The 15,318-nt window shown below is 42.6% G+C and overlaps 1 protein-coding gene across 2 annotated transcripts in view; it reads right to left on the bottom strand.

Annotated features, from left to right (window-relative positions):
- The window catches only part of SACS (sacsin molecular chaperone), a 47,774-nt gene that overhangs the window by 18,673 nt on the left and 13,783 nt on the right, over positions 1 to 15,318 (bottom strand). The window contains exons 6-8 of one of the 2 annotated variants that reach the window (XM_045869184.3): positions 10,540 to 10,686; positions 6,754 to 8,236; positions 5,825 to 5,916 (exon numbers count right to left, since the gene is read on the bottom strand). In XM_045869184.3, coding sequence (XP_045725140.2) covers positions 5,825 to 5,916; positions 6,754 to 8,236; positions 10,540 to 10,686 — 1,722 coding nt within the window. Of the gene's footprint in view, positions 1 to 5,824; positions 5,917 to 6,753; positions 8,237 to 9,604; positions 9,746 to 10,539; positions 10,687 to 15,318 lie in introns of those variants that run through there. The other variant, XM_064586292.1, reaches the window with a different exon arrangement.

Raw genomic sequence — 15,318 nt, 5'->3', positions numbered from 1 at the left:
TGGCCACCTAAAGGAAAGTGAGGGTGCGGTTGGGAGACTTCCTAAGACAGGGCCCTTCTGTCCAACAGGTAGCTGTGAAAGGAGTAACCCAGAACATCCTCATGGCACAAATCTTGCACCCAAATCTTTGGAATATTGCCCATCTATATACCCGACGTTGGCACCTGAAATTGCTACTTCTTCTGAAGATTTCTACATACACCCATGAGATTGTCTCTGCAATGGATACTGTAAATCATCACAAAGCAGTGTCAATGTGGACAGGTGAATGTGCCGTCCCTCCAGCTGTGATGTTTGCGGTCTTTCCCCAGAAGGTCACAGACAGAACATGCCAGCTCCCCTGTGAGGTCTCCCCAACCTGCCCCCCCTCCTCATACTGACTCCATTCTCAGTATTTGACACAGGATGCATCCCACTAAATGGCAGTATTATTTACATCGCTGTCCCCACTGGACCGTGAGCTCCTTCACTTTTATCCTTCACATTATCTCCACCTAGCACAATGCCTGGTATATAGGGGACATTCAGAAAAATGTTTACTGGGAGTCTTTGGTGATGAAACAGAGCAAGGCGTGAGGCCATATGTAATAAGTAAATATTAAAAATATTTCAAATATAAATAGGATCTTGGTGCTAACCTATCAGACACTCTACCGTTGTCTGATTTAACTGTTTTTTCTAATTATTTCCTCCAAAACCCATGTACCCTCTCTTCTAACTATTCCCCAAATTCTGATAGTCTTACATTTACTCAAGTAACTTAACCATCAAATAACTCAAAAGAAGAGGACAATATACACTCGATTATCTCACAATTATGGACAGCAAGTAAGAGGACAGAAGATACTCATCTGAAAAGTTAACAGTAAACCACAGGCCCAATCCCAGGGATTTATTTGCCTTTCCATCTTTGTGCCCCTGTCCCCCGCAAAACCATCCCCAGCCCAGCATGTGGAAGCATGAACATGTCCAACCAGACTTGCCAAGCAGGAACTGGAAATACAAGAACAAAATAAGAGATGGCCCCTGCTCTCAAGGATTTTACAGTCTAGCAGAGTAAAATTATGACCATGATAAGGCAGAGAGGACTGAATGCACTATGTACTGAGCTCCCTGAGCAGAGCAGAGGCATCCACCTCAGAGGTGCAGGGCAGGGGTGGGTGTGGGGCAGCCCATGTGAAAGGCAGCCTCTTGGGAGGACACGTGTGGGCTGAAGCGTAAAGGATGACTACAAGTCAGAGGGGCAAAGTGGAGGATGGAGAGAATATTCTAAGCAAAAGGAACACCACGTATAAAAATGCAGACATGACAAAACTTTCATTCAGGTTAAAAACAATTACCACGCACCCACCTTGAAGCAGTTCCCGTGCTACATGGTGGTGACAAGTGTCTCTGCTCTCATGAGGTGGATGGAGTGGTACGTTTATCAATCTACAAGTGCTTGGGATGGCGAGAACAGGAGGGGGACACTGAATGAACCAAAGCCAACGACATGGTGAGTTCACAATCACAGAAAGCCCTGTCGCCCACAGGAATAACACCAGGGCCAACCTGAAAGAATCAGTGTCCGCTGAGAATGCCGAGCAGGGTGAAGAGTGAGCAATGGAGCGAGCGAATCTGTGAGGAGGGACCCACGCGACGACGGAGGCAGCACGGGAAGAGAGAGCCTAACCCAGAGAGCCGGGAAGCAGGGAAAACAGATTTAAGGAGAGGACGAGGACTCAAGTCGCAAGAATGTTGATTTCGAGACACTTACAGTACTCCAAGTGCAAAATGATATTAGCGGCCATTTCGTCAGTGTCCTTATGCACCCGGTATCGTGTTGAACCATACATATTACGTATGCATCATGGGATCAACAAAGTAACGACCACTGTGAGTAACACAACATCGCTTTTCGATAACCTGCCCTGCTGCAATACTGCAAAACTGGATAAAACTCAATTAGAAAGTTGTGACTGCCTGTCATCCTTGACTCAACCCTTACTCTCGTTTCTTTAACCTTGTAATAAAGCAATCTTGCACTGGATATCATTGAATCTTGAGGGCCTCAGACAGACTCTCACAGAAGGATGTTACTGATTGGGAAACACAGGCTCAGAGAGGCGGGCTAATTTGTCCAGAGTCACACAATGGAGGAGTCGGGTGTGAGCCCAGATCTGCATGACTACAAAGTCCCAGGCATGCAACCACTACACCACACTGCCCCTCTTAACACTGGGTGGCAACGGAAGATGGGGCGGTCCTTCCACAGGCATGGCGGCAGGTGCCTGGGCTGGGTGGGGATACTCAAAGAAAGTGAAAGCGAAATGGAAGAGGTGAGCGAGAGCTCCTACGCTAGCCCACATTCGGGGATAAACTCAGGAATAGGAATTCACAAATAATTCTGGGAAGCAGGCAAAGAAGCATAAGGACACCAAAAAAGAATGGTGCCATAAAAGCCAAGGCATTCAGAAAGGGCATGAGCAACAGAATCTAAACTTCAGAGAGATCAGATAAAGGCAACAACAAAAGTCCACTGGATTTAAGTCATTAATTGATGACCTCAGCCAGGCAATTTTATTGGAAGTCTAGCAGAAGCAAAGGTTCATTTGCAGTGATAATAGATGAGGAGGAGGAGGTACAGACCATAAGCATATCCTACTCTTTCTAGAAGCTGGACCAGGACAGAATGCAAGAAAGGGAATCGAAGTCAAGTTTGTTCTGTTTTCCCCAAAAAAGGGAAAGTTTGAAACAATGTTTAAAGCTAACAGTGAAGGGGCAGTGGAGGCAAACAGTGAAAATACAAGCAGTTACTTAATATTTAGCTCAGGATTCTAAATGGGATACAAGTAAAACTATCAAATAATAAGACAGATTTTACCCGAGCAATGAAATTAGAGAAGTACCCACTGTGAAGAAAAAAAGCTCATGTTTCAATTCTAGGCAGCAGTACTTTCAAAACTGGGCAATCGGTTGTTACTGATAATCAGTAAACAGAAGCCCACAGCGCTCTATGTCAGCAAAACAGCCACATAATCATTATTTAGAGCAAAAAAAGATAAAATAATAAATAAAAAATCAAATGTTGTTTATGTGTGATGTTCCCTACCATATGAAGGGAGCTCCATAAATAGCACATGGGCTCTGTTCTCCCACACTCACTAATGCCCTCCGTCTGCCCCACGCCACCAGAACGTGGAATAGCATATCTGATCGGTCACTTCAGAAAAGAACCTGCATGATGCCAAGAAGCCGTCAGGGGTGGCTCCTCCACACTGTGCTGGGCAACAGCAGAAGCAAGCCGCCTGCCATCAGCCATGATCTCCCAACACCAGAATTATCAGGACGTCAGGGAGTGATGTGTGACGTTTATCTGCTGGACTCCTCTCTGGGCATCTCTTCACCGACTCAGCTCTCAGAAAAGCAAAGCAAGGGCATCACTTACTGCGTCCTCATCAGCCTCCACATCATAATGCTCCCAAAACATTAAAACTGTTCAAGGCAACAAACAAATATCAAAAAGTAATTTTTGCCTGGAACTAAGATGCCCAGGAGGCAGTTACCCATCACCATATGGCCAAATAAAATACTGAAAAGGCCAGAGGTCAGGATTACTAAATAATCATGAGAATGGTAGCCTAAACTTAAACTGATATAAAGAAAAGTGACCTTGAAGACAATTTCTGGGAGAACCGAGCTACACATTATGGGTGACAAACAAAAACAGTCAACTCGATCCATCTCGCGTTAGTCCAGAGAAAATTAACCAAGAACCAGAGACAAAACAGTGCTTATGGTATAATCCCAAAATAACAAATCAGAATCCACAGATGAGAAAATGAAAAGACACACAAAGTGGGAAGACTCAACTTTATAAAAATGTCAAATCACCTAAGTAAATGTATAAGTTTAACTAAAATATAACAAATATAACAAATATAATCTAAAAATATAACAAAAGGTACCCCCATCCACCTGAGGCTAGACAAACAAGTTGTGGTCATACCCTGAGAAGAAGGTATCTGAAAAGTTCTGAGTAAAAGCAGTATTATTCTGTTGGACTTGTACCCCCTGCACCTGATTTGGTTCTGAATAACTTGAATATCTGGGCTGATTTCCAAATCCATATCCACCTGAGAAACTACTGGCCATTAACAAAAACATTCTCTTCAAAAGAAAGCAATACATCACACAATGAGAAAGAAGGATCTACAATCAGACAACCTGGATGGGTAAGAGTAAGTCAAAGAAACACACAGCACACACTGCATGATTCCCCTTCCAGAAAGCACAATAACCAGCTGAGCTCATCTGTGCTACTAAATGCCAGGATCACGGTGTGAGTGGATAGGACTGGAGAAGGCCTGAGATGGTGTCTGGGTGTGGAAAATCTTCTGGGTTTTGACCTAGGTGTGTTCTGTTTGTAAAATTTCATTGAGCCTACATTTATGATATGTGTACTTTTCTGTATGTGCATTATATTACAATGTGAAGTTTATAATACAGATTTTGAAAAATAAGGATTTCTAAAATTTGGGAGCACAGAACAGCAGAGTTATAGGAATCCGAGTTTAGACTCCCAAAAAGGCTACTTTGAAGACCATTCCCAACTAGGTGAATCATCTAAATAGTGGAAAGATCAATGTCCACTTCCTGGCTCACAGTTACAGATCCGTACGGTAACAGCACTGCAGACTCTTCTTCCTTTTGTCCCACCTGGGCTCATCCTTGGTTCGCCTCCCCCATTCCAACTCTTTTCACTTTTATTTAAAAGAATAAAGATGTATAATGAATAGCAACTTTTCCTTTAGTCATTATCCTTCAAAAGAAAACAGCATATGCTATAAAAGACACACCACAAAAAATACACCTTTATAACCTTAACCGATGGGAAAAATCCAGAATTTTCCAGGCCCGTACCTAACTTAGAGTTCAGACAATGGTTTTATAAGGGAAAGGATGCTCGCAAAAGTTGAAAGATACTATTAAGTCCCATGCTGGTCCCCCCCCCCCCAGACCACTCTGTCTTTTCCTAAAAAGAATTCTCAATAAAGGACACCCATCCTTTGCCATGACCTCAAGAGTCCCCTTTCCTGACACTGCCCTCAGTCTGCAATCCCTGGAGCGGAGCCAGCACAGCCACACGGACCTCTGGAGGACTGGGTGGTGTGGGTGACACAACAAGGCTGGCAGGTGCAAGCCCTGAGCTCCAGGCACACAGGAGCTTCTGACTCGTCCTTCCTCTGTGCGATCCAACCAACAACAGCTGTGCTCACTACTAAAAGGGGTACAAGATATGAGACTGGGGTTCACGTGAGAAAGGAAATGGGAAAGCATTAAAAAGCTGTGCAAGGGACACTTGGGTGGCTCAGTCGGTTAAGCCTCTGCTTTCGGTCAGGTGTTGATCCCAGGGTCCTGGGATCGAGTCCCACATCGGACTCCTTGCTCAGCGGGGAGCCTGCTTTTCCCTCTGCCTGCCATTCCCCCTGCTTGTGCTCTCCAGCTCTCTCTCTCTGACAAATAAATAAAATCTTTAAAAAAAAAAAAAAAAAATCTGTGTAAGAAATTACCCTAAATGTACACCACCCTACTGTGACAGGAGAGGTTTTGAAATAAAGTATCACCTTTGGATTCTTTTAGATGTCCGAATCTAGCACTGAAATGCCTTAAAATAAAATAATTACATTAGGTTGAACCATCTGAAATTGTTGACTTACAGGTCTAGAATGGATAACTCCTGGCAATTTCATATTGGTTTAACTTCACAGAAAACTTATAAAAACTGTATTTTTATCAATAGGTTTATTTAAAAAAAGAAAAAAAAACTAAGCAACTATAATACCTCGGGTGTGGGCAGCTTCCTTTAAAGCAGCTATAAGGTGAGGCTTCAAGCTATCCAAAATGAACCTTCCTTCAAGACCTGGGAAAAGGGACCTAAAAAGTGAAAGTAACACAGCAATTACAACCTTCTAACAATTCTAAGATAAAGAAATTCAATTACGTAACTTCAAATCAGTTAAATGTACTATTTTCCATAAATTATAACGCACGTACCAAATCACACTGCAGTACTTTTTGATCGAATATTATCTAGACTTCACTTTAAAACATGGTGGCATCGTGCACCATATCCAAGTTCACAATAGTCTAAACATCTTAGAATGAAATTAACTTTATTTTCTGAGATGTCATACACATCCTCAGTTATAAAGAGTTCCTTGGGCGCCTGGGTGGCTCAGTTGGTTAAGCGGCTGCCTTCGGCTCAGGTCATGATCCTGGAGTCCCAGGATCGAGTCCCGCATCGGGCTCCCTGCTCAGCAGGGAGTCTGCTTCTCCCTCTGCCCCTCCCCCCTCTCATGCTCGCTCTATCTCATTCTCTCTCTCAAATAAATAAATAAAAAATCTTTAAAAAAAAAAGAGTTCCTTAATGTACTATTCTCTCTCATTAAATTCAATTTCATCAACATAATTCATTATCGACTCCATCTTACTTCATTATTAGCGCTTTAGAACCATTGTTTTCAGTGTCCTGTTATGGGGATTTTCAAGAGAAACAACTGTTTGATAACTTTTTGGCTGATCGACATCTGAATGCACTTTCACTTTAGAATGTAAAAATATACCCTTTCGTATCTTAACAAAGTATTTCTGCAGGAGTCTTCCTGACTATAAATCTACCCTGATGGTGACTGACAGATCTCACAATAAAGGATTCCGGACGTGCATGGGGGAGGGGGGAGGAAACCAGCACAGCAGAAGCGTGAGCTCTACCTTGGATAGTCTTCTGAGGTAATATAAATAACATCTTGATCTGATACAGATGAGGAGAAGGGCACAAAATCTCCATTTTGTAAAGGTAGCAGCTCCAACCCCAGCAGTTCACTGTAGGCTTGGTCAGAAAGCACGAATTCCAGAAGGTGAAGCTTGCCTTGGGCATCGCCCGGGTGTGCAGACTTCCTCAGCACCTGCCGCACCCACGCGGGCGTCACCTTCCCCACAGGCTTGGCGCTGGAGGCAGTGAGCTGAACGGCAGCAGCGAGATTGGCCGGCACCTTGACAATCTGCTTCCCTGAGCTCTGGAGGTAGTCAAGCACGGTTTCTGTGTATTCCAAACTTTCGTCCAGTTCTGAGAAGTAGGCCTGCTCCAACTTGACCCAGTGGTTGCTAATGGAATACAGGACCGCGTTCTGGAACAGCTCGTTGAACAGAGGCTCCAACACGGGCCGCCAGTGCACCTTGACTTTGCTTGCGTCGGGCCAAAGCTTATAGATGACGTCAACTGACAAGGGAAAATCGGAGCTCCTTTCTGTCTCCAGACGTTTTATGGAATCTAAGATCAGAGTCGCGTAGGCTTTCGGGACGACGTTCACAACAAGAAATTCATTCCACAAGGCTGCCGGGTCTCTCCACTGGTCCAGCTCTCGCCACTTTATGCTTCTGCGATTGTCAGTCAGGCCAAAGAACCCGCTGATGTGAACCGGGAGGCCTGTTTTGCTCTCCTCACCCGGCGGCAAAGGAAGAAAGCAGAAGGCTTTTCCTGGGAAATCAGCTGTTGCTCCTTTTTCTTCATCATCTCTCGATAAAGACATGGCTATTCCAATGATTGGGACAAATTTCAGTTCATCAGCTAAAGAATCAAGTTTACCACTAATCCCTCGCCCACCCACACTGTTACACACCAGCCAAGATGTTTTTTGTGCGTCCTTAGTACTCTCATCTTCTAAAACTATATTTAAGTGATATGTTACACAGGTTATGCTATTGCTTGGAATCTTTTTACAATAGTTACTTATAGCAGTTTCCAGGATCTTTACAGAATTGGGCCGCTCATGTTTCAGGGCCTTGTTCTCACTAGCAGTTACCCTAAACACCAGTCTGTTGGTTCCATCGGCCTCTCGGATGTGTAAGGAGACATCCTGCACACTTTTCAGGAAGAGCAGCACTGTGTCTGCATCTGCCCTGAAAGATTCAAACAACTCAAGAACCTTCTGCTTGTTGTAGAGGTTACTACTCAGCTGGGAAGGTTGTAGGCGGAGAGGGAAACGGAAAAACGTTCCTGGAAAATTGGCATTTGCAAACGTTTCCTTGGTGCTTCCAAAAATGCCAATAAATGGTGCAAACTGGTCTGAAAGTTCACTAATTTCTTTGCTGTCATCTTTGAGATTCCAACATTGGCCTGATTCATGTGGACCAAAAAGGGTTTGATGAGGATCTAGCATCCCAATCTGGTCACCACTAAATATACAAGGAACATCTGCAAAGAAAAATTCAACAGTCATGATCAACTCTGAAGTTTAATGGACAATTATAATTACAATGTACAATTACTATCAAAACAGTGTATGTGGAAAAGCATAAACCATAAAGTGACTCTAACACAGATTTATCTAAAAACAAACTAAATTTAGCTCAAAAATTTAATTCTCTGAACATGAAATCTAATGATTTCTCTTTTGATTCAGTAAGTACCAGGCAGAGAAACTTTAAGGATTACTGTGAAAACATAAGATAAATCTTCAAACACCTACTAAACAATTACCATATGTAAAGGGTATCTGGATATTTATACTCAGCCCCCACAGCCACCTGAACCCAATTATACAGAGTTGCATCCTACACTCAAAATAAACACTTCAACCACAGATTCTCCGAAAAGTGGGGGAGAGAAATCAGAGTGCAGGTGACTCTGCCCACCACGTTACTCGGTGGGCAAAGGCCTTGGGGTGAGGCTACAACAAGCCCCCCTGGTTCGCTTCTCACGCCGAGCACACCTCACCACGCGGAACCCAAGCGCAGTGCTGCAAGAGACGTATTTTTTATACGGCATGCCTCCTAAAACCAACAGCAACTGTTTCACCTGCTTCTCAACCACAGACAGAATATTTCGACAGAGGCAGAAAAACTAAGTACGTCAGATGCTCTGTACTTAGAGAAATTCTTCACCACGGTGCCTTTCTAAGGACTTCCTGAGAGTAATTGTGACGTTTTGCCTCACGTGCTGACTTTAGCACCTAACCTTCATGCAAGATGCACGTTAATATTTATGGTCATCAACACAAGGCCGAGCTGTCACACCACAGATTCCTAAGCTTCCAGGTATTTTAAGTAGGAAATGTGATGTCCACCAACCCAGCCGCTAAATCCATCAACAATGTGGTGGGATGGCACTCTCGTCTGTGCTCCCTTTACATCACGTCTGCACTCCCGTTACTGAAATTATGTCAGAGATTCCTGACAGTTGTAAAGCATGATGCATGACCTCTGCAAAGCCTCAGATTAGAGCACAGCACTCCAGTTAATAGTGTCCCACATAAACATGCTCCTTCACCAACGGGGAACAAACAAACCCACAGTGATGCGCCGATGTTGGCAGTCAGCTTGACCCTCTGACTGAACAGTTCATTCCTGTACGACAGTCTCCACACTTAGGCAATTCATGTATGTGCCCCCATAAAATTTTAAAACTTCCACAGACCTGAAGGGTAACTCACAAATGGTTGAACATAGCAATGTTAACGTTCATGTATAACTGTTACATAATACTGTGAGATATGATTTAATGTATGATTTAAGTTACACAATAGATTATAATAATATAAATGCAATCAAAATAGAGGCTTACTAAAATTGGGCTATAGTGAGGGTGACCCAACGTCCCACTAGGCAAGGGCAGTCCCAGTTCAGGCCAGCGGTTTGAGAATGACACCACCCTCTTCCACCCTGATGAGTGCTCCGGTTTGAACAGTAAGTCATAGGGTTACCCTCGCTATAGCTACAGCTCTGCCAGCCAGCTCAGTCTCTCCTCCTGCAAGTTCAAAATACAAACAGAGTTGGAAACTAAACCACTGCAAGGGCCAATTCCATGAAAAAAACTTTTTTAGCACAAACTACAGTAAATACTGAGAGCTTTGACTCTGGAAGAATAGCCATCTACTCTTAGAGATGTCTACACCAAGAGTTTAAAGTACTTCCTATTGTAACCATGAACCGGAATCCTCATATTCTTTCTAGATTCAAAACATGATTTCAAAGTAATCTTTAAAATACTCAAAAGTTTAAGAAGAGTAAAACTTTTATCAGGAAAATGCTGAGAAACCAGAATCAAAGATCTTCACTTTGTTCGTTATTCAATTCCACTGAGTATTATACTTTCCTCTTTAATCTCCTAATATTTAAAAATATGTACAAGAAAATCTGTGAAAATCCATTTGTCTGACTCAAAGATATTCAGTGTAAAAATTTTTAGAGTAGTAATAATTTGAATAGGCATTTGAAGAGTTATATTTCAAACTTCATGTAAAATGACTTAACATATAATATTACACTGATCCCACCGGATCACGACATTAATATTTAGCATCACATGATGAAGCTTTGGTGTACCGACCATGGTAACTTTAGAAAACATGGATAATTCACTGGCATACTTCTTGCCACCATCAGAGAATTTGGAAAAGATGGCTTTTAAAAGTATCATCTCCAAAGTTAAGCAAATAAATCACAAAATATAGGTTAAAATAATTTTCATGACCATGACCCAAAAACCAAATACTATACCTGTTATATGATAGACAGAATTAAACCCAATTCCAAATCTTCCAACCTTCAGGGGGTCGTCCTTTTTCCTGCTTCTGGCTATTTCCTGAATGCCATGCCAGTCCTCTGGGGTGAAAACTGCATTGTTGTATACATACAAAGCCGGCCCTGCGTGTTAAAGTGCACATGCAGTATTCAGAAAGAAGTAAGCCGTGGTGTTCAGTCCTCTGTCAAGAGCTTCCTCTACATAAAACTGCTTATTCCATGGGAAGATGGAAAGAAGTGAATGGAATGACTGAATTCTGCATTGTAATTCCGATTTTCACAATGAAAGTAAAAACACAAACTAATGGTAAAAATAACTAGCAGGAAAAACAAAATTATTGCTGGCCAAAACTCCAAAAAGGGAAAATTAAGGATGTTATGATACTTAGACATCCAAACCACAGAGCAAATGAGGAAGTAAGAGTAGTTATTACTTTATAAAATTTTTTCCTAAATAGCATATTTAAATCATTTTGTAAACAGGATAACCTATAAATGTACTAAGGGGACTTGCTATCTTAAAAAAACCTGGTTAATATATTATTTCATAAAGAGAAAAATAATCCTTTAGTCATGTTAATAATCACCCTGTTTGTTTTTGTCAGCCTCTGGATTCTTCTATGTAAGGCATTACCTGTATAACTAAAAGAATCATTAATGTGACAAATTTTAAAATCAGCACTTCAGAATAATACTCTCCTGTCTTCAAAGTAGCTCTTTTAAAAGGTTATCTCTGTAATTCAAAATATTTGAATTTATAATGTGAATTTATAATTCAAAATGCATCACTTTTTGAAACTTCAGAATCTTAACATTCTTTGAATATGTTCAACTATAGGAATTCAACGTATTTAAAAATAATTAACTTATAATTCTTTTGGGGCGCCTGGTGGCTCAGTTGGTTAAGCATCTGCCTTCAGCTCAGGTCATGATCTCAGATTCTGGGATCGAGTCCCTTGTGGGGCTCCCTGCTCAGCGGGGAGTCTGCTTCTCCCTCTGCCCCTCCCCCCCACTCATGCACGCGTGCGGACATGTGCACGCTCTCTCTCTCAATAAATAAAATCTTTAAAAAAAAAACATTGTTCTTTTAAAAAGTTACTGAAGTATAACACACATACAATGAAGTGCAAAGATCTTAAGTGCACAGCTTGATGAATTCTTACAAAGCGAATAAACCTGTGGAACCTTCATCCAAATGAACACAGAGAACCTTCCAGCACCCCCAGAAGCCTCTCTTCACACACCTGTAAATTCAAGCTCAGATATGGGGATGTTGGCTATAGCTTGTTTTACAAAAATGGCCTGGTGCTGTATGTAACAGACTAAGAATGGACAGGAAAGTAGCCAAGACTGCCAAGGGCTGAGGAGGAGCACGCAGTGGCTGAAGCAGACTCCGGATTTCAGACCCAGCTCTACCATTACCAGCTCATCACTTCCAGCAAACAAAAGTCTGTAAGGCTCAGTGTCTCCATCTGCTCGTCTGTAAAATAAGGACGAGAACAGTATCGTCTCACAAAGAAGTGTGGAGGCTCAAATGACACAATGCAAATGAGGGCCCAGCAAATGCTACCAGAGTAAACCCCGAAACAGTCAGATACTGTGACTGTTGTAATCATACTGTGACTATGGTATATGACATGTTAAGTATTTATGATTAGCAAAATATTGTTATAGTTCTCCTAATAAAATAAGTATCCTAATTGCCAACAGCTAACTGTAGCTGGTCTGAAACGGCATCTGGTGAACAGTGTCTGGTTCTGCCTACTCCAAACGTCCATTAAAAATACCTATGAAGACACAGAAACAGGGACCACAAAACCTCACAACACTGAACACCAGGACTGAGAGTGAACCTCTGCCAGAATCCAGAAAGAACTTACATAACTAGAAGGTCTATGGAAGGGAATTAAAAATCCAGCAGGGAACACACTACGAAACCCGGCATGCCAGGAGGAAAGCAGAGCTGCCAGCCTGGAGGAAGACCTCCCTTCCTTCCCACTGTCAACCCAAAAACCCTCTGCGGCCCAGCTGCTTTTAGAAAACATCTGTCAAGTTACAAAACAGATGCATGTTCTTACAAATTCAAACAAAGTAGTGCTTCTAATGAAGAAGAATTTCCTCCTCAAAACCTCACTCTCCAAGGTTACCTGTCTCCCATCAGACCCCATCAGTGAGCTCCTAAAAAGAAGGACACAGGCAGCAAACACCCCTGTTCGTGGAACTGCTCTGTACACTGGCTCCCAGAGCGCACCTAACACACGTGCATGCAGGCTTCTGGAGCACGTGTGACACACGGGCTAGTCAGTGACTGAACCAGGTGGCACTCAGATGAGCCCACCTCAGCCAGCAGACAAATGGATGAGGCAGCTGGATGCATCGCTCTTCACTGGCTTCTGTATCTAGCAGGCATAATCCAGTTCTTATTTCAGATTTTAATCACGGTATTATCTGATTATCCTCATTCTGGAATCATACTCATCCTGGCGATTTAATCTTGAATCTCACTGAATCTCCACCTCCATCTTGCAGGTCAATTTTAAAATACCCCAATCCACCCTGATTGAAAAGGTGCCTCTTGGTTCTGAGAGTGAAATAACAAAAGAATAAACCTCTTGAGAGAATTTTCTCGAACAGAAGTTATTTATCTGGGAAGGGAAGGTGAGCAGCAGGCCTACAATCTACTTTCTCCTTTTGAAAAGGAATAGGGGGAGAGGGAGGGAGAGAGAGAGTTCTGAGGGAGAGAAGCCAGCCAAATCTCCTTGTAAACATGCTGATGACAGATCTCTGGCAAACACACTAACACTACCTGCTAGCAGAGGAGTCTAGTGGATGCTTTTAGAACTTCCTTATTATAAGTAAACCTGGAATTTACAGATTTATGAGACAGAACTCCCTGAAAAAGTCACAAGCTATTTAATTATCAGAGAAAACCGTGCACATGCAATAGCTCCTTTTGTGTAGGTGATGACCTGTGTCCATCACTCAGAGGCCACCTCTGCTAACCTTAGGCCCACATGTATCCAACACATGAATGGACCTAGTGGGAGGTGCTGGAAATCCAAGACTTCTCCACACTTCCTTCACTGTGTCTCTTAATTAATCACATCCTTGAAATCCTTACTGCTGTGAAAATGGGTGAGATCTCCTCATTTCTATGCACCTGATTTGACAGATTGAGTCTTTTGTCATCCGATTACATAAAAAAGAACAAAAACAAGGTGGACTGAAAAGTTCTCTTTTGCAAATTTAAGTATCAATAAAGGGAAACAAAACTAAGATCCAAGAAGATAATACCAGTTAAGACAACATTCACATCTGAACATAAGAGAAAGATATTCTCAAATATGCAAGAGCATGGAGGGTCCTCAACAAATATTGTTAAATAAAGGTATCAAAGATCATTTCTCCCTACTTTTATGTGCCCAAGTTTATTTTAAATCAGCTCATCTGATAATAATTTAAGGAGCTTACTTCTAAGTATACAGCTGACCCTTGAACAACATAGGTTTGAACTGCACAGATTATACGCGGATTTTTTTCAGTAAATGTATTTTCTTTTTCTTATGATTTTAACATTTTCTTTCCTCTAGTTTACCATATTGGAAGAACACAGTACCTAATACATATAGCAGACAAAATATGTGTTAATTGACTATGTTATGGGGGTGCCTGGGTGTCTCAGTCGTTAAGCGTCTGCCTTCAGCTCAGGTCATGATCCCAGGGTTCTGGGATGGAGCCCCGCATCGGGCTCCCTGCTCGGCGGGAAGCCTGCTTCTCCCTCTCCCACTCCCCCTGCTTGTGTTCCCACTCTTGCTTTGTCTCTCTCTGTCAAATAAATTCTTTAAAAAAAATATTCAGAGGCGCCTGGGTGGCTCAGTCGTTAAGCGTCTGCCTTCAGCTCAGGTCATGATCCCAGGGTCCTGGGATTGAGCCCCACATCGGGCTCTCTGCTCTGCAGGAAGCCTGCTTCTCCCTCTCCCACTCCCCCTGCTTGTGTTCCCTCTCTCGCTGTGTCTCTCTCTGTCAAATAAATAAATACAATCTTTAAAAAAAAAAAAAAATTGACTGTTATGGATAAGATGCTTCTGGTCAATAGTAGGTTGTTAGTAGTTAAGTTGTGGGGAAGTCAGAAGTTATACACAGATTTTTGACTGCACAGGGGTAGGCGCCCCTAACGCCCACATTCTTCCAGAGTCAACTGTACTTACACCCAAATTCAGTTAAATAATCTTGTTTCAAGTATTTTTTTTTTTAAACGAGGTGAAGTCAAGGCTGGAAGCAAAAAATCCTAGACTTTAGGTAGGAGTTTGAAGCAAAACACTTCTAGGATCTCCTCACACCTTTATAGCTCTACAGTACACACATATTAATATCAGTGTGACACCAGACATAAAATTTTCACAGATGAGCCTATTTAATCCACAAAATAACTTGGAGGCAGGGGCACCTGAGTGGCTCAGTCAGTTAAGCATCTGTCTTCTGCTCAGGTCATGATCTTGGGGTCCTGGGATAGAGTCCCACGTCGGGCTCCCTGCTCAGCAATCTGCTTCTCCCACTCCCTCTGTGCTCACTCACGTGCTCTCTCACTCACTCGCTCTCAAATAAAATCTTTAAAAAATAGGGGCGCCTGGGTGGCTCAGTCGTTAAGCGCCTGCCTTCGGCTCAGGTCATGATCCCAGCATTCTGGGATCGAGCCCTGCATCGGGCTCCCCGCTCGGCAGGAAGCCTGCCTCTCCCTCTTCCACTTCCTCTGCT

The sequence above is a fragment of the Mirounga angustirostris genome, unplaced genomic scaffold (assembly GCF_029215605.1).
Source record: "Mirounga angustirostris isolate CCGP_5_RB_7025 unplaced genomic scaffold, mMirAng1.0.hap1 SCAF_3, whole genome shotgun sequence".
In the NCBI taxonomy this organism is placed as follows: domain Eukaryota; kingdom Metazoa; phylum Chordata; class Mammalia; order Carnivora; family Phocidae; genus Mirounga; species Mirounga angustirostris.
Note: the sequence above shows the minus strand (reverse complement) of the source record. Positions and strands in the feature narration are given on the sequence as shown.